A 26,633-nucleotide genomic window follows, 5' to 3' on the forward strand; every position below is an offset into this window, starting at 1 on the left:
GGGTACTTAGTGCTACTACAAGTCACCTGTTTGTGTTTAAAGGAACACTCCCAACATCTGTGTGCGTTGTTGGAAGTTGTATTTCCTCACTTTTGATGAGCTAGGGTAGCTGCTGCCCTACCGCTTCCCAGTCCTTGTGCAGAGCTGGGCTAGCATGCACCTGGACCCTCTCTCTGAGGCTGCTGGACATACAGAGATTAAATGTATTATATTTTTTTTCTGACTCTGGGGAAGATGGCAAATAAATGTCCCAAATTGTTGGAGTGTTCTTTTTAACCCCTTAAAACCCGACCAGCCCGGTATCGGGTCAAGATTTATGTCACGTCTTTATAGATTTATGAATAGATTAATACCAGTCCGTATTAATTAATGTTGAATTTTGTTTTTTAAATGTAAAGAGCGAGTGAGTAAAGACCCTAACCCAGCATCAAAACAGCAGTCAAAGTGTATCTTTTTATAGAATTCTCTGCGCCATTGCATTGGAAACCAGATGAATTAGACGCAACTAAAGGAAGCCGTCATGAAACCGTTGTAGTTCTAAGAAGAGGAGGCACAGGGTTTTCGATGGACGTCGAGATTTCATAAAACTACACTACCCAGCTCACACCAGCCACTTGGAGCCGGCTGACATGAAAAAAGAATGTGAGCGTTATTTTCGTGATTATATATTATCACGGGTCGAACAAACCTGAATGTTATTGCCATAAAATACAACATATATTGTTTCTTTACCTTTCTGTGAACGTGTCGCAATCTGGTGAAAATGGCGGAGCTATGGACATTATACAAAAGTAACTGTACAGTACTTGCAGTAGATTTCATTCACGGTCTTTGCTGCCCTACAACGGGCGCCTGGTGGTACTAAATTCAGATTTAACTCTGCCATTGGAAAGAGGAGATTTGGCCCGATCATAGATGTATGACATGGCCATAATAAGGTAATTTATAGGCCTGATACTCTATATTCATATTTCAAATGGCATGTGTCTGGATGGCAAAATTCAGTACTGTATCTACAAAAAAACCCTGTAAATCATCTGCCCTTTATTCATTTGCTTAGATCTTTAGTACACTTGATCTCAAGAAGGTGCTGACTGAGCTCAGTTGAAATTCTTCATGTCTGGTCAATGTTAGCATGGTGTTATTCACGACACCCGTCAAATATGGGAAAAAAAGAAAGAAATAATTATTTCGATTCTCCTTTGGTTCATTACAATTTACTCTGCATAGTAACAGACACAATATTTCTGACACTGGGAATACATTCCCTGAGGTCCATAGATGTCCCTATAGATACCAAGAACATGCAAATGGACCTTGTAGAAGTGGAGCAATTTTCCATTTACTTGGATAATGTACTTTGAGCCGAATTTTCTGAAAATATGGTTTAAGAGGTTAATATGAAAGACGCATGACATTACGTATCTTTCCTGTTTTTCAGGCCTCTTTTCAGTGGGGAAAATTTTCTTTCTGAAATGTCTAGTCTGAAAATGTATTCTCTGCTCTTCTCTGCCATTCTCTTCTCTTCTCTTCTCTTCTCTTCTCTTCTTCTCTTCTCTTCTCTTCTCTTCTCTTCTCTCTCTCTTCTCTTCTCTTCTCTTCTCTTCTCTTCTCTTCTCTTCTCTTCTCTTCTCTTCTCTTCTCTGCTCTGCTCTGCTCTGCTCTGCTCTGCTCTTCTCTTCTCTTCTCTTCTCTTCTCTTCTCTTCTCTTCTCTTCTCTCTCTCCTCTCCTCTCCTCTCCTCTCCTCTCCTCTCCTCTCCTCTCCCTCCTCTCCTCTCCTCTCTCTCCTTCTCCTCTCCTCTCCTCTCCTCTCCTCTCTCTCCTCTCCTCTCCTCGTCTCGTCTCGCTCTCCTTCTCTTCTCTTCTCTTCTCTTCTCTTCTCTTCTCTTCTCTTCTCTTCTCTTCTCTCCTTCTCTTCTCTTCTCTTCTCTTCTCTTTTTCTCTTCTCTTCTCTTCTCTGCTCTGCTTCTGGCTCTGCTCTGCTCTGCTCTGCTCTGCTCCTGCTCTGTCTCTGCTCTTCTCTGCTCTTCTCTTCTCTCCTCTTCTCTCCTCTCCTCTCCTCTCCTCTCCTCTCCTCCTCTCTCCTCTCCTCTCCTCTCCTCTCCTCTCCTCTTCTCTTCTCTTCTTCTCTTCTCTTCTCTTCTCTTCTCTTCTCTTTCTCTTCTCTTCTCTCTCTTCTCTTCTCTTCTCTTCTCTTCTCTTCTCTTCTCTTCTCTTCTCTTCTCTTCTCTTTCTCTCTCTCTTCTCTTCTCTCTCTCCTTCTCGTCTCTTCTCTTCTCTCTATCGTTCCAGGAGCTGGAGTCTGAGTTGAGCATGGGCCTGGTGTGAGGTGTCCAACCTGCAGAGTCAGAGTGTGAGTCTGTCTGCCCAGCTGGCTACCAAGGAGCAGGAGACGGCAAAGAACGACTCCCTCCTCAACCAACTCCAGTGAGCCCCGCCTGACATCGTCAGGAATTATCCAGTGTTTATTTATTCCTGTAGCTTTTCTTCCTTTTACTTTATTTTTAAAAACGTTTATTTTAGCTTGAAATGTTGAATAATATACAATAAAACGAGCAAATAACAGGTTAATAACAGACCGTATAGGTATAGGGGACCGTTCATTCAGACGACTACAAACAAGCAGGTGCCTGTAGGTTTAAATAAAATTCTCGAAATGAAATAAAGGTGTGTCCATCTTGAGTATGCGCTGTAGCTCATTCCATATATATGGCCCACAAAATAAATCAAGAAGCAGTCTTCCCGAGTTCAGAGGTAACACGGGGAACCTGTGACACCAGCCTCTTCGGAGCGTGTGATAGGAACCAGCCCACCCATTTTGCTGTCGATATTTTGGGAAAGGTGTGTGCCGAGTTCTCTTTGGGCACATGTAGGAGGAGAGGAGAGGACAGGACAGGAGGGAAAGGAGGGTGAGGAGGGCAGGGAGAGAATCGGACAGGGGAGGAGAGAAGGGAAGGGAAGGGAGAGGAGAGGAGAAGAGAGGAGAGGAGAGGAGGGAGATGAGAGGAGAGGAGAGCAGGGGGAGGAGAGTTTGAGTAAATGTAGGAGGCTGTTATTCTTTGTGTATATATCTCCCTTCTTCACCATGAGCCTCGGAGGCGACACACTCACTTCCTCCACCCCTGGCTTCACCTAGAGCCACTTGATAAGCCCCGCGTAGCAGATGTGCTTTGAGAGAGGGAGAAGGGGGAAACGGCACAGGCTTTGGCTAAGCTTTAGTCGATATGATAAAAAAGAAAACTGTGAGAAACGCAGGAGCCTTAGTGGTAATCTCTGCCTTTTTTTTAACTACTTTTCCGTCTTAACGCCGGAGACACCCGACACGTCAGTCACGTCGGGGGAACGGAGAGCGATCTCCGGGTCTTATCTGCGTGATTAAGGATGTCCTTGTAAGTTAGAGGCTTCACCTTCGGGCGGTAATTCATGTCGGTGTGAGATTTTAATGTGTGGAAAAGAAAACGTTTTTGTTTTGTTGTTTTGATTATGTGGCCACTGGCAGATTGAGGGTGATGATTATAGGCAGGGGGAGTGCTGTGTTATCACAATATTAAGAGTTGTGATGTAAGAATGGGATTAATTTCTTAATATGTTTGCGATAGATTTAAGTATTGCGATTCATTATGTGGAGATTTATTATTCCATTATTATTTGACTAATTTTACATTAGTAGTTATCTCAAATAATAACCCTTAGGGCAATGCAATATATAAATTAATTTGACCAAAGCCATGAATCAATTTGGTAGATGGAATTCAAGGCCTTTCCGAATTTCAAGAACTCTTTCTACATGATAGAGGAACATTATTATACATTCTTTAATTTATATCCCTGGAATGGAAAAAATTAAAACAATTAAACAATGTATCAAATTAATATTGTGAGGGGAAAGTATTGTTATAACATGCTGGTTGACCCTCCCTACCCTTAAAGGAACATGCCAACAATATGGGAAATGCACTTACTGTCTTCTCCAGAGTCGGACAAGAAGATAGATACCAATTTCCTCTCTGTGTGTTCAGTAGAAAGCGATCCAGCTGCAAGCACAAATGAATGGAAGCGGATACGGATCAGCTAGCCTAGTTGGCCAAAAACACCTCCTAGGCTAGCTGGTCCGTATCCGCTTCCATTCATTTGTGCTAAGTTAAGCTAGCTTGCAGCCGGATAGCTTTCTACTGAACGCAGAAGAGAAGAAATTGATAACTATCTTCTTTTCTGACTCTGGAGAAGATGGTAAGCGCATTTCCCATAATGTTGGCGTGTTCCTTTAAGATAAAAATAACTCGTCCCGTGGGGAAATGACTTAACGATGGTGTGTAGTGGTGAGTACACATTTACATTTACATTTACATTTAGTCATTTAGCTGACGCTTTTATCCAAAGCGACTTACAAGTTCTGTATGACAAGTCATCAGGAAGGGCACAACTCTATCAGCTGAGCAACAATGTTCATCAAAGTGTTGAGTGCTACAGTGTAGGTTAGTTTATTAGGACAAGTGCATGACAGTACGGTTAGTTAGGGTTAGATTTTTTTTTTTTATTGTTTTTTTTTTTTATTCAGATAATGGTTTGTTATAAGGTACATGTACATTACAGTGAAAGGCTTGGTTCTGTAGGAGCCTCCTGAGATTGTGCTACATACAGTAAAAAAAAGTAAGAAGAGTAGGCTATATACAATGTACAAAACTAAAGTACAAAATGCAAACTAAATGCAAAAATTAGGTAGAGAGGTAGTGCAAATATTTGTCTAATAAATAGATACAATATGGTGTAGTGTTAAAAAGTGTCTCAAGTGAATGTTAAAGGTGATTGTTTAAAGTGAGTGTGTGCAATGGATGTAGAATGGATGGGTTAGTGTAGCATAGAGTGGTTGTTCATGTGGTCCACTATTATACAGATTATGCTGCTTTCAGGAGTTTGCTGTTGGCTGCTTCTCTCTGTGGTCTGATGCATATAACGTTACTACAGGCAACGCTTGCATGTTTCAGCAGTGGGGAGTCACTCAGTAACCCACATTGGCTTGCATTGGGCCGATACTCCAGGCCAGAAAACACATGTTCCCCTTTACCCGGAGTGCAACAACGTAAGGACTACTTTCTGCCAAATGACACCCCTGTAATAATTTATGGCAGGTACGGTATGGCTCAGTAGAAAATAATTCCTGCATGAAACTGCTCACAACAAGGTCTGTGGATTATCTAACAGGGTCATGATTTCTGGAAGTAGACACTGCTTTTTCAAATGTATTTAAAAAATAAATAAAAAATTGAGCCCAACCAACCCAGTGCCATTCAGCTCCATTGTATTGGAGTGACGGCAGACATCTCTATGGAAGATATCTCCAAAACTAGACGAATCAAATCACTAAACTATCTGGATGGATGGATAGCACTCAAAAAACTAAATATGTTTTTTTTATAAGGTCAGGGTATGGCGTTAACACTTTCTGTGCCAGCCGTGCCAGTCCTAGATACCCTGTTGAGTGCCAACACTCTATTCAATGACGGAGCGCTCACATTTGTGAACGCATAAACTATATCTTTATGGCTATGTGTCTAATACGACCGTCGCTTATCAATGACTTGTTTGCAGTCAACATTGTCGAAACGGATTGTTTTTTAACCCATTCTCCGCCGATGACGTGTTAACACGTCATTCTCTGCCATGCGTAATCTGCCAATGACGCTGCCATGAGATCAATATTTCATATTTTCGACATTTCACCCACGGAGTCTTGGCTGGTGCTGTAGGACTCCGCTCAACTCTGCAACGCTTCAATACCGCCACCTCGTGGCCGATCGACGAGTTGCCAAACCGGAAGTGGCCGGAAGTGCTTGGTCCGTCCCCTATTTTCGTCCGGCCACTCAGTGATCGTCCCGGGGCTCAATACAGACACCGTGGATATGGATCTTTGCCATAACTCAATAATCAACATTATTTGGACGTGTATTAGTAATATACAACCCGGCAATGGATCGCATCGATCAACATCCCATAATAGCGATCTTTTTGCTCCACTCATCACCCAACGCTACGAGGAGACTGGGGTGAGTTTCAGCGTTTTTCTTTACCATTTTCGATACAAACTGCTCTGATCAATATATCACCCATACTACATGAATCATTTAACGTCGGTCACGGAATTATAAACGACCCCCTCCGTTCATCCGCGCATGATGAGTCATAACGTCTAGGACCATGTACAGTTGAAATTTGATGATCTAATATATGCATTTATGGCTATATCTCACGTTCTATGAAATACTGCAGAAAACGATAAAAACATATTTATACTCTAGACCGTATTTTTGTATGAATGTGTGAATGAAAAAGTAAAACGTTCCTACATCCTGAACGATAGATAATTGATGTTGAATGGGCCATAGTAATGTCAATTTAGCAATACAATTAAAAAAGTTATAGCCCTGCAAAGAAGGTGAACATCTCCATAGACAAATAGAGCTGGCAGAGGATGGTTTAGGATGGGTACAATGCCCGGCAGAGAATGGGTTAATTGTTTAATTTTCGTTTTATACCATTTTGAAAAACGCTTGTTTTTTTAAACTTTCAGAAAAAAGAAAAGATTCTGCAGGAATCGCGCTTTATTGTAATACACAAAACACGTTGTCATTTTTCGGCCTATTAATGAATAGTTTTCAAATAAACGCTAGATTATCGATAGTATATATGTACTTATGCACGCTATAGAAGCGGGCTGAAAAATCGATTATCTTATTTCCTGATCAGCACGCACACACTCACAGCCACACACACACATATGGGACACGTTGATATATAGGTGAAAACAGCTCTGATTATCCCAAGACTGGTAAAATGGATTCCTTATCTCAGATCAGATGTTCTCCAAAAAGATTATTCCAATTCCTGATCGCCATTCCAAATATCGATCGTGTTTATTGATCCAATGCTGGGTGGTCGAAAGACATATTCCACGCTGTTCTGGTGGCCGATGACTGCAATAGGCTCTGTAACTGAGGGGTACAATTCCCTGACTGTATTGATAAGTATGGTATCATTAAACCACTACCGCTTTATGTACTTTAATTACTGGCCATACAGTACATGATATATGAATATGATGAACACTTCCCACAATGAATCGGTTCCACACAAAGTGGTAATTAAGTATTTATTGCAGCAAAAGGTACATAATATACTTCTCTATTTTACTTTGGATGCGCTTATAAGGCAAAGGAATGTGCGTAGGCAAATCAATAATGAATGTCCATTCTCTGGTTACGCAGGAGGTAATTATACAACCTGAATCTTAGGGAATTATATCTATGGTACACTAGTAATATATAGCGGGAGATACTGGAAGGGTCCCCCCGGTTGTAAGCCAGCAGGGGTAGAGGATCTGTCGGTAGTAGAGAGTCTGGTCAACAATGACTAAGGAGACTCCAAGTACAGGAGACGGTGCAATAGTCTCTTGATCCACAGACGAATACAGCTGTTCTCCGTAGACTGTAGCTCCACAGTGAAGAAAGCTAGCCGGCCTCAGGCTCTCTGAGGCGCAGACTCGACGTGGCTCCTCACAGGGTAAATCCCACACGTGTAGGCGTCGGCGATTCTCCGCTCCATAAATCACAGGACCAAAACAAATATAATCCAGCCGCAAAGGGCTATGTAGTCGTCGGGTAGATTAATCCAGTGTACATGTCCACACGGTTCTCGTCTAGGTCTCCTCGGGTGAAAGCGCCATGAAAGCAGCCCAGCCTGGATAAGCACTCTAGCTGATACGAGGAAGCGTTGGTGATGCTGATCACTGTAGAACTTTAGCCGCACGATATACTATACACAAATAGACTATTACTGACTTAATAGAAATATGTCGCACTCGACGGTATAGCGCCAAACTCTGACAATTCAGTTATTAATTCGCACGCGGTCTCAATGCTCTATTTGGGGCCAAACAGGCCATACTTCACCGCACGGAGTATCGTGGGTGAGGCTTCAACTTATTGGGTAACTCTACTTCTGTATTCACCTGCGCCATATTTATATGCACGGCGAACAATCTAGTGCCAACCTCATTTCTGTCTCGTATCCCTGGGCAAGGCCGGGCATGTACAGACATGTCTTGACGGTGGCCTTGAACCTGACTCTGGAGGCATGGCCCTGGCGCCTGTGGACCGCTGTCCAATAGGAGAATGAAATATTATGGTCTGTACTAGGCTAAAGGGATATTCCGTGTATATGTACAAGGAATATACAAGGGATATCAAACGATATACAAATACTATGCAATATATATCAATCAATAAATATATATATTCGGTTTAATCTGATCCTTTGTAACAGCCGCCTCCTAATTAGTCCCACCTAATTAGCTAAGCAGAGACAGATTAACCGCACTGTCCACTACTCAATGTCTGTTGTGAGGGGTCGGGCAGTTCACAAAGTCATGGGGTCATGGTCGTCATCGATAGTATCGGGGAGCCTTGGCAGTTCTATTAGCCTCGCCACGGGTCGGGTGTAGATCCGTCCTTGGACGAGCACTTCGGCTGCTCGGACCTTTCCGTCGGCACCGGTGATCACTTTGCTTACGTGGCCAGCCGGCCACATAGCTCGGGGTAGTGACTGGTCGATAATCATGACGACTGTTCCTTCTGTCAAATTGTCTCTCTCTTTCACCCATTTCTGGCGGGTCTGTAGAGACGGTAGATAGTGGAGTAGGAAGCTGTTCCAAAACTTGTCAGCCAATACTTGACTGTACCTCCACATTCTTCGGCCGTTCGCTTCTTCAGGCCTGTACATTGTCTGTGGTAGCGCGGGGTCCAGCCGCCCCATCAAGAGTGTGTTGGGGGTGACTGGGTCGACATCTGCTACATCACTTGAGACGTAACCGAGGGGCTTTGAGTTCAATACTCCCTCGATCTCCGTGAGGACTGTCATTAGGACTTCTTCCGCCACGGTCTGGGCCCCAAGCACGGCGTACAGGGCTGTCTTTATTGAACGTACTTCTCGTTCCCAAGTTCCACCGAAGTGAGGTGCGTTCGGGGGATTAAACTGGAAGTCAATCTGGGATGGAGCGAGGTGGGTCTTAAGTTCTGGGCCCATAGCTTGGAAGCTCTCTCTCAGCTCTCTTTCTCCGCCTTTGAAGTTTGTCCCGTGATCAGACAATAATATAGACGGTTTGCCTTTCCGCGATGTGAATCTTCGGAAGGCCATAAGGAATGAGTCTGTGCTCATGGTTGGAAGGAGTTCTATATGCATCGCTCGGGTGGTCATGCATTTGAATACAATACCCCACCGCTTCTCGGTTCCTCTTCCTTTCTTTATATACAGCGGGCCGAAACAGTCCATACCGGTGGAGTGAAAAGGCTTGTCGCCGAGTCGGAGGCGACAGGGAGGTAGGTCAGCCATCCGGGGTATACTGGGCTGCGCTCGCCACTTACGACAGTCTAGACAGGTTCGCTGGAAGCGCCGCACTGCTTCTCTCCCTTGCAGTATCCAATAACGACGTCTGATCTCCGCGAAGACTCTCTCTGCCCCGGCGTGATGCACATCCTCGTCGTATTTCTTTATGATCAGCTCTGTGACCTTGTGTCGGCTGTTTAAGACTATCGGGTACTTGACGTCATCCGGTAAGTCTGGAGCTCTCCGCAGACGACCACCCACTCTGATGAGACCATGGGCGTCGCTCTCGGGGGCTAGGTGGAGCAGTCTGCTGTCTGATGGGACGGGCTTTGCTCCCTGTAGACAGTCTAGCTCATCGGGGAACGAGTCTCTCTGGGCTCGTTGTAGTAGAAGAAGTTCTGCTTCTTCGTAGTCAGCTGCTGTAATGTCAGTAGTGAGCTGAACCTCTGGGTGGTGCCACAGGAATGTCTTTAGCTGCGCACTCTCTAGGGTGAGGCAATCGTCTATGTCGGGGTCTGTGGAGACGAGTGTGTTCAATCCACAGAACATAGATTTCTTGTTTTCGGCCTCCTCTTTACTCGCTTCCCGTGGGGTGGGTGTAGGCCACTCTTCTTCCGGGTGCTTGAGGAACTCTGGCCCGTCACTGTATAGGTTGTGACGGGTGAGGTCATCCAGGGACATTCCCCGGGTGATGACGTCAGCTGGGTTGTGTTTTGTGTCCACATACCTCCAGCTTGCTACTTCTGTTAAATCTTGAATCTCTGTGACTCTGACTCCCACGAAGACCTTGTATCTGCACGAATCAGACCGGATCCATGTGAGTACTGTCGTGGAGTCTGACCACAAGATTGTTCTTTGCACCGGAATGGTGAGTTCACGTTGGATTAACGTGGCGAGTTGCGCTCCTGCTAGGGCTGCGCAGAGCTCTAGACGCGGGATAGATTGTTGCTTTCGTGGGGCTATTCTTGAGCGAGCCAGGATGAAAGCAGTATGTATTTCTCCTCCCTCCTCTCGGGCACGCAAGTAGGCCACCGAACCGTAGGCTACTTCGGAGGCGTCGCTGAAGACGTGCAGGTCCATCTGGCACGTCTCCGGCCTCACTGTGGGTAGGAAGTAGCTGCGGCATATGTTGACACCTGGGAGTGAGCTGAGTTCCGTCTCCCACTCTCTCCATGTGGATGCAAGGTGTTCGGGTATGGGGTCGTCCCAGCCCTGGTCCTTGTCCCATAACGCTCTTACAATCATCTTTGCCCTGGTGGTGTAAGGTAGAATACATCCCAACGGGTCATATTGTCTGGCGAGTGTTCTGTATACACTCCGTCTGGTGGTCGGTAGTGCAGTCGACCTTCCCTGCTCCTTGGTCAGGGGTGTGTGTTTATAATGGAGCGAGTCTGTTTTGAAGCGCCAGACTAGTCCTAATGTCATTTCTTGGGCTTCTCCTGGGATGGTCGCCATCCAGGTCTCGCTGCTTGCTGCCTTGTCCTCGGGGGAGAGGCTGCGCAATACTTGCGGGTCGCTGCTGGCCCACTGCCTGATATCAAAGCCGCCTTTGATCAGGGAGGCGCGGAGCTTGAGTAGAAGGGCCTCGGCTTCTTCTGGCGTCGAGACGCTTTGCAGACAGTTGTCCACGTAGAAACTATTTCCTACACTTTGTCGGACCTCTTCATCAGCTGCTGGGTCCTCTGCGACGTGTTTTTGCAGTGCAAACGTAGCACAGCATGGGCTGCATGTGGTTCCGAAAGGGAGGACTTCCCATTGATAGATGGCTGGTTGCTCATCCCCGATCCTCTCTCTCCATAGGAACCGCAGCAGGGGCTTGTCCTCCTCCACTAGTCTCACCTGCAGGAACATCCCTTTGATGTCGCCGCTGATGGCCACCTTGTCTTGGCGGAAACGTAGTAACACGCCTAGTAGAGAGGGGCCGAGTGTTGGGCCGGGCAAGAGCTCTTTATTCAGATTTTGTGATCCGATCTGGTAGCTGCAGTTGAACACAATACGATCCTTGCCGTTGTGGTGGACTTTGTGGTGCGGCACGTACCATGATTCGGTCGTCTGATCGGCCTCTTTAATGTCAATTTTCTTTATGTGTCCCGCTGTGATTAGCTTGTTAATCTCAGCGCGGTACACCGTCTCTTGAGCGGGGTCTCTGGCTAGGCGCCGGTCTGTGTTCAATAGATACCGCTCCGTCGCTTCTTTTGGGGCGTGGAAGGTAGGCATACCCTCTCGCCTCAGGAGGGGCAGGGGCAGCAGCAGGGGCTTGTCCTCCTCCACTAGTCTCACCTGCAGGAACATCCCTTTGATGTCGCTGCTGATGGCCACCTTGTCTTGGCGGAAACGTAGTAACACGCCTAGTAGAGAGGGGCCGAGTGTTGGGCCGGGCAAGAGCTCTTTATTCAGATTTTGTGATCCGATCTGGTAGCTGCAGTTGAACACAATACGATCCTTGCCGTTGTGGTGGACTTTGTGGTGCGGCACGTACCATGATTCGGTCGTCTGATCGGCCTCTTTAATGTCAATTTTCTTTATGTGTCCCGCTGTGATTAGCTTGTTAATCTCAGCGCGGTACACCGTCTCTTGAGCGGGGTCTCTGGCTAGGCGCCGCTCTGTGTTCAATAGATACCGCTCCGTCGCTTCTTTTGGGGCGTGGAAGGTAGGCATACCCTCTCGCCTCAGGAGTGGAGTTGCGTATCTCATCACTCCGTTGACTTTGACTCTCTTTGTCCCCTGCTCGAGGAGGGCTATAGCGTAAATGTCTTCCTTGGAACGAATGTCTTTCTTTTCGTTCTTAAAGGGCATTGTCTCTAGTGTCCATAGCCTCTCGACATGCTGTAGGAGGGTGGTGTCTTCTTCTGTCACTCTGGAGTGGAGGCAGTTAGTGGCTGCTGTTCGGTCAAGAGACTTAGCGAGGGGGCCTTGTAATGTCCATCCTAGGCGGGTCTCGACTGCTGCAGGACAGCCTCTGGGCCCTGTGTGGACCCGGTCTATCGGGACGATGAGGTCTGCATGGTCGGAGCCTATCAGCAGGGTCGGGGTGGCACCGTCTATGAGCGGTATAGGTAGTTGACGCAGGTGCACATATTTATCCATCAGCTTGGCGATGGGGTAGGTGTACTGCGACAGGCCTATTTCTTGGCTGGTGAAAGCGTTAGTAATCCTATACCGTCTCTCTGGCTGCCCGCTTGCTGCGATAGTGAAGGAGACATTCTCGCCCTTTATCGTCTTTAGATCTCTTCTTATTGTCCGAATCGTCATCTGGTTTTCGCTCCCCCGCAGCCCCAGCTGGGCCGCAGCGGACGCGAGGAGAAGGGTCTTCTCTGACCCGTCGTCAAGGACGGCGTAAGTGTCCATGACCTTGTCTTGGTAACTCAGTGTTACGCGGACCACCTTTAAGAGCACCCGGGCGCCCCCGCTGCTGGCGGGGTCAATGTACATAACACTTGCCTTTGTGCTGCTTGAGGGTGCAGGCTTTCTTCTGTTACTGTCGTGTAGGACATCTAGGTGGGCTCCGTCACACCGACTACACCTCTTCTTTAAGCGGCAATCGGCTGCCATGTGACTGCGCGCACATCGGTAACAGCGTCGGTTGGACTTTAACCATTGACTCACCTCGTCGGCGGTCATCTTCTTGAACGTGTCACATTGTGACAACCAGTGTTCCTTTTCGCAGTACGGGCACACCATCTTCCACTTCTCTTTCATCGAGGGGGTACTGTGGTTCTTGCTGCTCGGTACTGATTCTGATTGGTGCATGACGGTCACCAATCTGCGGCCATCGTTTGCTCTCCTAGGTCCCTCTCTGGAGCTTGGTGTGCTCCGCATGAACGTATCCAACCGTAGGCTGTTGACTTCTCTCGCCAGGAAGTCGGCTAGGTCTAGGAGGGATGGCTCGGGACCGTTAGGATCACGGTGGTCTCTTTGCCGCCTGAAGCGCTCTTGTCGGGCGGGCGGAAGCTTCTCTAAAATCCTCTCGACATTAGAGTTTGCGTACAGTTCGTGCATACCCTTTTCTCTTTGCGCCCCCAGCATCCCTACCAGGGATTGTACCTTGATAGACAGGTCATCTAGTGAGCGATTGTCTGTGGCTGGGGGTAGGCGGTCAATATGCCTTATCTCTTGTATTACGTAGTCCCATATGCGTCCATATCTTTGGTCGAGTGCTGCTAGAGCCGCTGTGTATGGGGTAGTAGAGGTGGCATAGGCCAGCGCTATATTGTGCGCTCGGGGCACCTTGAGGTGCTTCAGTAGGATAGCATACTTGTACTGTTCATCAGCTACATCGGACATCATTGTCTCTAAGCACATTCGTAGCTCCGTGTACTGTGCTCTGTTCTCGTGGGTGAAGTCCGGAAACGTCGGTGTGCCAATGTATGATGCCATGGATGGCTGGCACATCGGTGAGCGTTGGAAGAGAGGCCTCCTAGGCGAGTCTCCTCTTACGCCTCTTGGTGGGCTGGTACCTGCTGGGTACCATGGCCCGCGTATCCAGGTGCTGTTCCTCGGGGCTGGTTGTGCGTCAAGCTCACCCGTGAATTGAGTCGGGGGTCTGTAGCGCAGAGCCTCGGGGGTAGAGCCTGGGCTGTACTGGACCTCCTGGTCCTGTGGAGTACTGTGCTGCTGTCGGGCTTGACTCTCCTCCTCTCCCTCTTCTTCTTCCTCTGGCAGGTCCTCTAGATCCTGTAGTCGTCTATTTAGCCTCTCCGCGGTGTAGACCGTTTCTTCCTTGTAGCTGGGTCTCACTTGGACCGGTCGGGGAAGGGGTTCGGAGGGGGGTATAGGCTCTCTCTGGTGGTCGGGCTCAGGGTCGCTTGATCGGGTAGGGGAGGGTGCCCTTGACCCTTGTCTTGACGAGGCCCTGGAACCCCGTGCGGAGGGAGGGGGTGTTGCCCTGGTGATCAGCTGCTCCATTATCTGCGCTTGTAATCGGTCGCGCTCGGCTTCGCGCTTGGTGAGAGCGAGGTCGCGCTCTGCTTCTCTTTGGGCACCGGCAGCGGCGCGCTGGGCTTCGGCCCGGTCCCTTACCATATTCTCTTCCGTCTGAAGGCGTCTAATCTCTAGACGTATACGATCTTCGTCGCTCCGTTGCTGCGCCTGAAGGCGTTCTCTTTCCATGGAAGAATGTTCGCGCTCACTAAGCGTCTGTGCTTGGAGTCAATCGCGCTCTGTTGAGGCTGCTAGGCTGGCGAGGAATGCCTGTGCCAGCATCTTGTCCGCCTCGCTGGGGGAAGACGCTGGTTGAGGTGATCCGCTCCTGGCAGTACTCGTTGGAGATCTGTTCTCCTGTGGCGAGTCCTGGAGATCCATCTCCGGGGTGCTCTCCTCTTCTTGTAGCGGGTAGAGTTCCATCCCTGGAGGGCTGTCTTTATCCTGGAGCTCTCCGGGGACTACTTCTTCGGTCTTGGCGGGGGGTAAAGTCATGTCGGGTCCCTCCTGGTCCCTACCGTGAGCTTGGTCAGTTACGTTAGAACCCACTAGGGCCTCTATTGGCGGGGTAGCCTGGTCGATAGGGTCGGACATAATTTTACTATCTACTTTTTCCGCGTTTACCGTCTGTAGAAAGCTAGGTAGTATATTGGCAACGTAATCCTCTAAGTACTGAGGTGTCTGCCGTCTACACTGCAGGCGATCTACTTTAGGAGAACCGTTTTGTGGAGTGTTCATCATTGGCCATGTCAATATACCACTATATTAATATTACACTAGTTACTCTCCGGCTCGAAGGACCAATTGTAACTGAGGGGTACAATTCCCTGACTGTATTGATAAGTATGGTATCATTAAACCACTACCGCTTTATGTACTTTAATTACTGGCCATACAGTACATGATATATGAATATGATGAACACTTCCCACAATGAATCGGTTCCACACAAAGTGGTAATTAAGTATTTATTGCAGCAAAAGGTACATAATATACTTCTCTATTTTACTTTGGATGCGCTTATAAGGCAAAGGAATGTGCGTAGGCAAATCAATAATGAATGTCCATTCTCTGGTTACGCAGGAGGTAATTATACAACCTGAATCTTAGGGAATTATATCTATGGTACACTAGTAATATATAGCGGGAGATACTGGAAGGGTCCCCCCGGTTGTAAGCCAGCAGGGGTAGAGGATCTGTCGGTAGTAGAGAGTCTGGTCAACGATGACTAAGGAGACTCCAAGTACAGGAGACGGTGCAATAGTCTCTTGATCCACAGACGAATACAGCTGTTCTCCGTAGACTGTAGCTCCACAGTGAAGAAAGCTAGCCGGCCTCAGGCTCTCTGAGGCGCAGACTCGACGTGGCTCCTCACAGGGTAAATCCCACACGTGTAGGCGTCGGCGATTCTCCGCTCCATAAATCACAGGACCAAAACAAATATAATCCAGCCGCAAAGGGCTATGTAGTCGTCGGGTAGATTAATCCAGTGTACATGTCCACACGGTTCTCGTCTAGGTCTCCTCGGGTGAAAGCGCCATGAAAGCAGCCCAGCCTGGATAAGCACTCTAGCTGATACGAGGAAGCGTTGGTGATGCTGGTCACTGTAGAACTTTAGCCGCACGATATACTATACACAAATAGACTATTACTGACTTAATAGTAATATGTCGCACTCGACGGTATAGCGCCAAACTCTGACAATTCAGTTATTAATTCTGATGGCTGCCTTTCTGATCGCTCCGACGAGACTGTGCTTTATTTTGTTAATTTTTATAGTATTAGGAGTTTTATTTGCACCAACTGTTGGTGCATTATATGTGTATGACCGTCAGTCAATCATTGACATTGGATTAAGAAAAACTTACCGTTTGGATTGCTCTCTGGATCGGATCGCTGAACAGCAGAAATGGCCCGCCGAGATCCTTTGTTATGCCGGCCATGGCCAAGACGCCAAGAAGCCGCCGCGAAGACGAGGAAAGAGAGCCGGGGTCCGGAACAGACTGAGGTCCAAACGACACAGAACCACATTGCCCAGCATATTGTTGGCCAATGTGCAATCGATAGGAAACAAATTGGACGACATCAGAGCAAGGATCCAATTCCAGAGGGACATTCGGGATTGTAACGTCCTCTGTTTCACAGAAACTTGGCTGAGTCCAGATGTCCCGAATCACGCGATAGAACCGGCAGACCATTTCTTCGTTCTCCGCAAAGACCGGACGGCACAAGAGTCACTAAAGACGAGAGGAGGCGGCATTGCCTTCATGATAAACAAGGAGTGGTGCGATTTAGGCAACACAAAGGAACTGTCTAACCACTGCTCCCCAGACCTGGAGTTTATCACGATAAAATGTCGACCCTTCTTCCTCCCAAGAGAGTTAACGTCCATCATCCTCATCGGAGTGTACATTCCACCACACGCGAACACTGGGGTCGCACTTTCAAAACTTCACGACGAGGTAAACAAACTCCAGGCAGCTAATGTTGACGCTGCCATTTTGGTCTTGGGGGATTTCAACAGCGCGCGTCTTAAAAAGGTGCTGCCGAATTTCTATCAGCATGTGACCTGTCCCACCAGAGGCGAGAACATATTAGACCATGTATACTCGCAATTTAAGAATGGGTACAAGTCACAGGCTCTTAGTCCATTCGGTAAAAGCGATCACGCCGCCATCTTTCTTTTGCCAAAGTACAGACAAAGTCTCAAGCGAACGCCGGTGGTCTCGCGAGAGGTTAAGCGTTGGGCCGTGACGTCAGTGGAGTCACTCCAAGCAGTGCTGGGAAGCACAGAATGGAGTGTATTCCGTGATAACACAGCCAATATTAACGAATACACCGAAACGGTGATTGACTATGTCTGTACTCAGGTAGAAGTAATAATCCCCTCCACCAAAATTAATATCTACCCAAATCAAAAGCCCTGGGTAGACAAATCCGTCCGTGAGGCTCTGAAAGTGCGCACATCAGCATACAACACCGGGCTGGTGACAGGCAACATGGAAGAACACAAGATGGCAAGATACAACGTCAGGAGAGCAGTAATAGAGGCAAAACGGCGTTACAGGGATAAAGTTGAACTTCAGTTTGAACAGGCTGACTCTAGAGGCATGTGGCAGGGCCTCAGAACAATGACAGACTACAAAGGAACCCCCCTCAAACTGAACAGTGACATCTCCTTAGCAAATGATCTCAACTCCTTCTATGCGAGGTTTGAGGCTGTGAATAACAACACCAGCCTACAAACCACGGCAATGGGGGGGGGGGGGGGGTCTGCTGATGGAGACTCAGTGTTCAGGGTAACAGAGCATGAGGTGAGACGGATCTTTAAAAAAGTGGATATCAGGAAGGCAGCAGGACCGGACGGCATCCCCGGCCGCGTCCTAAAAGTCTGTGCCGACCAACTGGCCCCGGTATTCACTGACATCTTCAACCTGTCCTTGGAACAGGCCGTCATCCCCACCTGTCTGAAGAAGTCCACCATCATCCCTGTACCCAAAAAATCTACGCCCGCTTGCCTCAACGACTACCGCCCTGTAGCCCTCACCTCCATAGCCATGAAGTGCTTTGAGAAGCTAGTGAAGGGCTACATCTGTTCCTCCCTCCCCATCAACCTGGACCCTCTGCAATTTGCATATCGCCCCAACAGGTCCACGGAGGACGCCATAGCCCATGTGCTGCACACAGCAGCATCACATCTGGACAAGAGGCAGGGGAACTATGTGAGAATGCTGTTCATCGACTACAGCTCAGCATTCAATACCATAGTCCCCTCCAAACTCATAGCCAAGCTCAGGGACCTGGGCTTGAACTATGACCTGTGCCAGTGGGTCCTGGACTTCCTGACGGGCAGACCCCAGGTGGTAAGAGCCGGCAACTGCACCTCCTCATCCATCACGCTCAACATAGGGGCCCCCCAGGGCTGTGTTCTGAGCCCCCTCCTCTACTCCCTGTACACACATGACTGCGTAGCACAGCGGAACAACAACACCATCATCAAATTTGCTGATGACACAGTAGTGGTGGGCCTGATCTCTGCCAACGACGAAAGGGCCTACCTGGAAGAGGTAGAGAACCTGTCACAGTGGTGTCAGGAGAACTGCCTCTCCCTGAACGTCAGCAAAACAAAAGAGATGATTGTGGACTTCAGGAGGTCGGGGGTCAAGGACTACAGCCCCCTCAGCATCGACGGGGCACCAGTTGAGAGAGTGAACAGTTTCAAGTACCTCGGAGCCCACATATCCGAGGACTTGACATGGACCACACACATTGACAGTGTTGTGAAGAAGGCACGACAACGCCTCTACTTCCTCAGGCGCCTAAGGAAGTTCCAAGTCAGTCAGAAGATCCTTAGGAACTTCTACTCATGTACAATAGAGAGCATCCTGACCGGCAACATCACCTCCTGGTTTGGGAATAGCACTGCACAAGACCGTAGCAGACTACAAAGAGTGACACGTTCAGCCGAACGCACAATTAGAGGGGGGCTTCCCACCCTCCAGAACATTTACAACAAGCGGTGCAAGGGGAAGGCTAAGAGAATTATTAAGGACTCGAGCCACCCGAACAACTGCCTCTTTGAACTGCTGCCGTCAGGCAAGCGATACCGGAGTCTTATGGCGAGCACAGAAAGACTCAGAAGGAGCTTCTATCCCCAGGCCATCAGGCTGCTAAACGAACAATAATCGCTAAACGAACAATAATCACTATGCAACAACCATCAAATGCACACAGCACACACACCCACACGCACACACTCACTCAAACAAACAACACACTGCAGCACCCACTCTCCACACTTTAGATCACACAAACACACTTACACTTTATATTTATTGATAAAGGATTTGCACTACAACTCGTACACCTACTGTGAATTGTACCTAAACTGCACCTCGTCCATTTATGCCTTGCACTATATAGTATTGTATATTAGTACACTGCACAGTATTGTATATTGTATGGTAACTACGTCTACGAACATTGTACATATGTCTAAACTGAACACTGTGACCTCTTTTTTTACTTCTAATTTTTACTATGTTTTTATTTCATACTTATCTTGTCATGCACAGTCTCTGGAGCGCAACAGTAAGAAGCATTTTGTACAAAAGTATTCTGTACTTCTGTATGACAACTATTAAAGAAACTTGAAACTTGAACTTGGTCTCAATGCTCTATTTGGGGCCAAACAGGCCATACTTCACCGCACGGAGTATCGTGGGTGAGGCTTCAACTTATTGGGTAACTCTACTTCTGTATTCACCTGCGCCATATTTATATGCACGGCGAACAATCTAGTGCCAACCTCATTTCTGTCTCGTATCCCTGGGCAAGGCCGGGCATGTACAGACATGTCTTGACGGTGGCCTTGAACCTGACTCTGGAGGCATGGCCCTGGCGCCTGTGGACCGCTGTCCAATAGGAGAATGAAATATTATGGTCTGTACTAGGCTAAAGGGATATTCCGTGTATATGTACAAGGAATATACAAGGGATATCAAACGATATACAAATACTATGCAATATATATCAATCAATAAATATATATATTCGGTTTAATCTGATCCTTTGTAACAGGCTCGGATTACATGCCTGACAAGTAAAATGTGGAATCTGGACTCTTTTTTTCCCCCATCCATTTCATTCAGTCCAATCCAATGGGGTGCAATACCATCCGGAGAGATGATAGGGGGCGGTATTTTCCCTGTTCGAGCTCAGATCCCCACTGGTAACGTGAGGCTGGATTGATGAAAAATGAATGGAAATCGATAATAAAAAAAAACGATTAAAAACTAGATTTCTCGTCGGTTGGCATTCAAAGTGTTAAGGAAGAAGAAGTCTTTATTTGTCATGCATTCATTTCATTAGGAATGAATGAAGTCAATACAATGTCCTCACAGGTATAGTAAAGCAACTGTGTGTGTGTGTGTGTGTGTGTGTGTGTGTGTGTGTGTGTGTGTGTGTGTGTGTGTGTGTGTGTGTGTGTGTGTGTGTGTGTGTGTGTGTGTGTGTGTGTGTGTGTGTGTGTGTGTGTGTGTGTGTGTGTGTGTGTGTGTGTGTGTGTGTGTGCGTGTGTGCGTGTGTGTGTGTGTCCAGCCGTGAGGTGGCGGAGGTGCAGGTCATGTACAGGCAGAGTACGGAACACGCTGCGGAGCAGAGCCATCTGATCAAACAGCTGGAGGGACTCAACCTGGACACACAGAGTGTCATGAGGAACCTAGAGGAGGCACACACAGCTGACACCTCCTCCTACCAGACGGTAACACACACACACACACACACACACACACACACACTCACACACACACACACACACACACACACACACACACACACACACACACACACACACACACACACACGCACCACTGATACCTCTTCGTAATATAGGGTAACACACACACACACACACACACACGCACCACTGATACCTCTTCGTAATATAGGGTAACACACACACACACACACACACACACAGACACACACAGTCACACACAGTCACACACAGTCACACACACACACACACACACACACACACACCACTGATACCTCTTCCTATAGGGTAACACACACACACACACCACTGATACCTCTTCCTCCTAATATAGGGTAACACACACACACACACTATTTGTGGTGGGTCTTTCTGACGGGGTGGGGGGGGGGGTGTTTATATGTAGCAAGCGCTGCACACACGCATACACACTGAGCATGGTGCTAAACACTGCCAGGGTTAGAGGTTCGATCCCCACTGGGAACAGCTTTACTATGTATGCAGTCATTCCATTGTAAAGTAGCACTGGTACTAGAAAAACACTCATATGGATGCAGCCATGCGTTCACCAAGCTTGAGTTATTTGTGGCAGTCGATGATTAGAAGAAATCTGAAAATGATAAGGGGCTAAAATAAAAAATAAAAGATCCCAGATGATTTCAGAAATGTCCTCTGGCAGAGGCCAGATATTGTGATTACAAAATATGGATATTAAACATATGGAAAAGAAAGAAAATGGCTCAGAAAGTGAATCCGCATTGTTGTCAGTTTTCCAACACCAGCCATGCTGCTAATATGTTATTGTATCAGGGTGGGAAAGACGTTTGTGGCGGGCCTGTCTGATATTGTGGTGGGTCGCCCACAAATAAATTAATGTATGGGGAAACGCTGCACACATACACAGTATATTAACCACTGCCACTAACTTACCATTATAATAACTCAACCATCACCTACTGGAGCGATATATTTCCAGGCTAACTCCACAACCATGCTATTATTTTCTCATTGCCAACAATGACGGACCTCTCTCACTGTATCTTGTTACTGTCAATGACCTCTCACACTAGCACCTCCCCGCTGATGACATTACCACTGTACCTCTCTCTCTCTCTCTCTCTCTCTCCCTCTGTCACATTCTCTCTCTCTCCCTCTTTCTGTCTCTTTCTATGTCACTAGCACATCCCTGCTGATGACATTACCTCTCTCTCTCTCTCTCTCTCTCTCTCTCTCTCTCTCTCTCTCTCTCTCTCTCTCTCTCTCTTTCTCTGTCACACGACCACCTCCCTGCTGACAATATTACTGCTTCTCTCTCTCTCTCTCTCTCTCTCTCTCTCTCTCTCTCTCTCTCTCTTCGTCTCCTCTCTCTCTCTCTCTCTCTCTCTCTCTCTCTCTCTCCCTCTCCCTCTCCCTCTCTCTCTCTCGCTCTCTCTCTCTCTCTCTCCCTCTCTCTCTCTCGCCGTGCGTGCGCACACACACACACACACACACATTGTAACTGTATATACTAATATTACACACAATCATAATCACACACACGCACACATATACTGTGTATACTAATATTACACACACACACACATACACATACACACACACACACACACACACACACACACACACACACACACACACACACACACACACACACACACACACACACACACACACTGTTGCCCGCTGCCAGTACACTGGCTGAAAAAACAGATCAGAACATAATGCCCAGTCAGGGACTTTTTCCCTCTCCAAATTTTCCATTCTCTCTCTCCCTCTCGCCGTCTTCTTTTCATCCCTTCTTTTCCCCCTTCTCTCTATCGTCTGTCCAGATGATCTTAACACATGTCCTTCCATCGCTGTGGAAATAAAAGAAGAGAAAAAAAACCTTGTCCCTTGTCACGGCTCAGATCTCTCCCCGCCACCTACTCTGACGAGTGATTTGGTCGGTCTCTCTCTCTCTCTCTCTCTCTCTCTCTCTCTCTCTCTCTCTCTCTCTCTCTCTCTCTCTCTCTCTCTCTCTCTCTCTCTCTCTCTCTCTCTCTCTCTCTCTCTCTCTCTCTCTCTGTCTGTCTGTCTGTCTGTCTGTCTGTCTGTCTGTCTGTCTGTCTGTCTGTCTGTCTGTCTGTCTGTCTGTCTGTCTGTCTGTCTGTCTGTCTCTCTCCCCCTTTCTTTCTTTTTCCTGCTTTCTCCCCATCTCTCTCTCTCTTTCACCATTATGCTGCCCTTCTGATAAACCAACATATAAACATACACATAAACAAGTAAACAACAACAACAACAACAACAACAACATGCATCACAATAGACACCTCACACCTAGAACAGATGCCTCAGTGGGAACAATACATGTTAAGTCTCATAGAAGGGCGGTTGATAGGATGGTCATTCCCATTCAAATCTACATTCTTTAAAAAAAAGTCTTTTGCCGGGTTCATCTTCAAGCGGCTGCCATAGACTTGGATGTTGTTATGGAAATCATTGTTGGTTTTCCTTCATGAGACTCCGATAGCAGATGTGATGTCATGGCAAAGGCATCACTTGTCAGTGGCATTCATCGCTCTGATTCTAGTGATCCATTAGAGACGGCTGTGTGGTCTCTGCCGCCCTGTGTGTTTGTGCAGCTGTACACAGAGCTGAGTCAGTGCTACCAGGGCCTGGTGTCCAGCGAGGCCGGCCTCCGTCAGAGGCACCACGATGTGACCAGCCAGCTGACCCAGCGGGACCAGGCTGTCCTACAACTCCAGGCCCAGTTACAGCAACAGCAGCAAGAGCAGCAGCAACAACAACAGCAACTGCAGCAGCAGCAGCAGCAACTACTGCAACAACAACAACAACAACAACAACAACAACAACTACTGCAGCAGCAACAACAGGCTCAGCAGACAACTTGCCCCCCACCCACCAGACAGACCAACGTTGAGGTGAGCTCTGTCTTCCATGCTTCAGCACAGCCTCCCCCCCCCCCCCCTCTCTCTCCCTGGTTCAGCCCCCCCCTCTCTCTCTCTCCCTGGTTCAGCCCCCCCCCCCCTCTTTCTCCCTGGTTCAGCCCCCCCCCCCCCTCTCTCTCCCCTGGTTCAGCCCCCCCCCCCTCTCTCTCTCCCTGGTTCAGCCCCCCCCCTCTCTCTCCCTGGTTCAGCCCCCCCGCCTCTCTCTCCCTGGTTCAGCCCCCCCCCCCCTCTCTCCCTGGTTCAGCCCCCCCCCCTCTCTCTCCCTGGTTCAGCCCCCCCCCCCCTCTCTCTCTCCCTGGTTCAGCCCCCCCCCCCTCTCTCTCCCTGGTTCTCACCCCTGGAGGGACAAGGAATACACATCAAAATACACTCCTCTTCTGCAGCTCCAGGCAAATGGGTGATTTGCCACAATTCCTGCTCTGCTGCACACGTTTTCATGATGACCTCTGACCTCAGTGTGTGTGTGTGTGTGTGTGCTGTATGATCTCAGTGTGTGTTTGTGCTGTATGATCTCAGTGTGTGCGTGTGTCCATATACTGTATGATCTCAGTGTGTGTGTGTGTGTGTGTTTATAATGTGTTTGTGCGATTGGGAATGTATTTTGACATTGGCAACGAAGACAAACGAATGCGATTCGATGGTACCTTGCATAATGTGTGCATAATGTTTTTTTTCTTTTTTCTTTTCACCAACACCATAATATTATCCAATCTGCCAGTCAGCTGTCCAGACTGTGTGTGGGAGGCCCAGTAATAAGTCATTAGCCATCATGGCCTGTGGTGGTGGTGGTCTTAACGGCAGACACATCACTCTGTGTAGTCCACGCTTCATCTATCCATCACTCTTAATACCAGTGTCGGGCGTCTTTCATGTTCACTATCTGATCTTCTCACTCTCACTCCTGCGCGCGCGCACACACACACACACACACACACACACACACACACACACTTACACACTTAAACACACTTTTTTCAGTCACAATCTGTCTCTTTCTCTCTGCCCCTCCCCATCCAAGTATCTGGAGATCCTTCTCACTCACCCCGGTCAGACCGTGTGGGCGCGGGGCCCGTTTTAATTGGAGGGCCAGTAGCAGTCTTGATGATGGTGGGCGGGTTGCAGGTCGACTTGAGCAAGCTATAGCTTTCAAACCCTGCGCCCGAGGGGGCCGAGGAGGACCGCAGTAACAAGCCAGCGTTGCCACGGCCGCCTGTAATGGTTCCTGAACTAAAGTGGCCTAGTGTAATGGTTCCTAATGATGTGGTGAGAGGTGTTCCCCTGCTGTAGACCACACGCTGCCGGAGACCGTACTGACAGTAATGATACCAGGTCCTCACACCATGGCCAAGCTGCAAAGTCAAAACCAAATGTGATTGATTGATTATATTATTTGATTGATTATATTATAAACCCCTCATGGTGTTTATAAGACCTCGAGAATACTGTTGCAGTGTTCCATTATTACATTACACGTTACATTTCATTATCTAAACACGGATTACATGGATACAGATGACAGCTCGGTCTAAAACAAAGTATTCTGCCTTCTCTCTCAAGCTTGGCAAATACAATCTGCTACAAAAAAAGTTCCCTTTCCTGAAGCACAAATCAAGTTTTTCATATTCATATCCAGCTCAAATAAATCAACATACATGGAGGACATTTTACTAAAAAATACTTTGCTTACGTCCTTGTAGACAGGACAGTAAAACAAAGAATTTACCTCATTCTTCACCTACAGTACAAACACGGGCTAAACTGGCAAAATGCACTGGAATTCTAGGGAAAACTAAACGCATATTGGATCATAAATCATTACACACTTTATACTGTTCACTGTTTTTACCGTATCTGACTTACTGTGTGGAAGTCTGGGGAAATAACTACAAGTGCACCCTACAGCAATATGCATATTACAGAAAAGAGCAATAAGGACAATAAACAAGGTAGGATATATAGAACCCACAAAACCCACTGTTTCTTAAATCAAACACCTTGAAATGTATGGATCTGGTCAAATTTAAAACATCACAAATCATGTACAAAGCTATAAATAACCTGTTGCCAAAAAATATACAAAAAGTTTTCAGGGAAAGAGAAGGTGGCTATAATCTGAGAGGAGAGCTAAACTTAAAAAAAACCTCAGTGTTAAAACCAAAATTGAAAGTATGTCCATGTCAATCTGTGGGGTGGACTTGTGGAACAGTCTGGAGTTAGAGCTAAAACAAACATAAATCAGTTTAAAAATATGTACAAAAAACTTTTTTAAATGGGTATCTGGAAGAGGAATATGTTGATTGGGAGTATGTGTAAAATGTAAATAAAAAATAGAAGAAATTATGTATCAAATAGTATTTATTTAGTATATATATATATTACATATTTATAGGTATATTTATATAAATGTATATTTATATATAAATGTATTGGGTCGTATATAGAGATACAGCGTTTATACATATAATTAACAATAGATTAAATTATAATGTGTGATACTGTAGTTAAAAAGGGGTAGGGGAAAAAAAATTATACTTCCTACTCTTTCAAAATCTGTTTCTCTTTTTGTTGTCTTTTTTTATTATCTTTTGTATGTCAAATTAACAGATATATTTTTGTTTTTATACTTGTGCGAGAAAAAAAATCATTCATTCAAACAAAGGCTGTCCTCCTCTGGGGTGGCATTAAACCCACTGGTCTCTAGGGCTAGTGTTAATGTCCTTGACCCAATCTGTGCACATAGGGATCTTAGTATTTTGTTTAAATTATACTTAACATACGTTTCTGCACTGTAACGATTCTTCACGAATCTTACTGTCGTAAGTTCGTAATTTTTGTTTAAACCATACAGTATATCTATACATATCTAGTTTATACAGCTATATCTTCGAAAATCAATGAAAGAAGATAATAAAATCGTCAGGGTTGAGGTCTCCAGTCAGGTTAAGGTTAGGGTTAAAGGGGAATTACACCCATTTTCAAAATGCATACATGTTATTCGCATGTTCTAAGATGGTCCAAAAATATTATTAAACATGAACAACTCTCTTCCAAATCCAAAAAACTAAGTGTGGAGCTGCTCCATAGACGATACATTGGGAACGATAGGTGACAC

The 26,633-nt window shown here is 46.9% G+C and overlaps 1 protein-coding gene across 1 annotated transcript in view; it reads left to right on the forward strand.

The window, feature by feature from the left end:
• Positions 1 to 26,633, forward strand: part of cntln (centlein, centrosomal protein) — a gene marked incomplete at its 3' end in the record, with an annotated part of 226,962 nt that overhangs the window by 29,792 nt on the left and 170,537 nt on the right. The window contains exons 5-7 of the mRNA XM_084318234.1: positions 2,346 to 2,428; positions 20,399 to 20,561; positions 23,195 to 23,494. Coding sequence (XP_084174360.1) covers positions 2,346 to 2,428; positions 20,399 to 20,561; positions 23,195 to 23,494 — 546 coding nt within the window. The remainder of the gene's footprint in view (positions 1 to 2,345; positions 2,429 to 20,398; positions 20,562 to 23,194; positions 23,495 to 26,633) is intronic.

This window comes from Notolepis coatsorum, assembly GCF_963971535.1.
Source record: "Notolepis coatsorum genome assembly, chromosome: 7".
NCBI classification, from domain to species: domain Eukaryota; kingdom Metazoa; phylum Chordata; class Actinopteri; order Aulopiformes; family Paralepididae; genus Notolepis; species Notolepis coatsorum.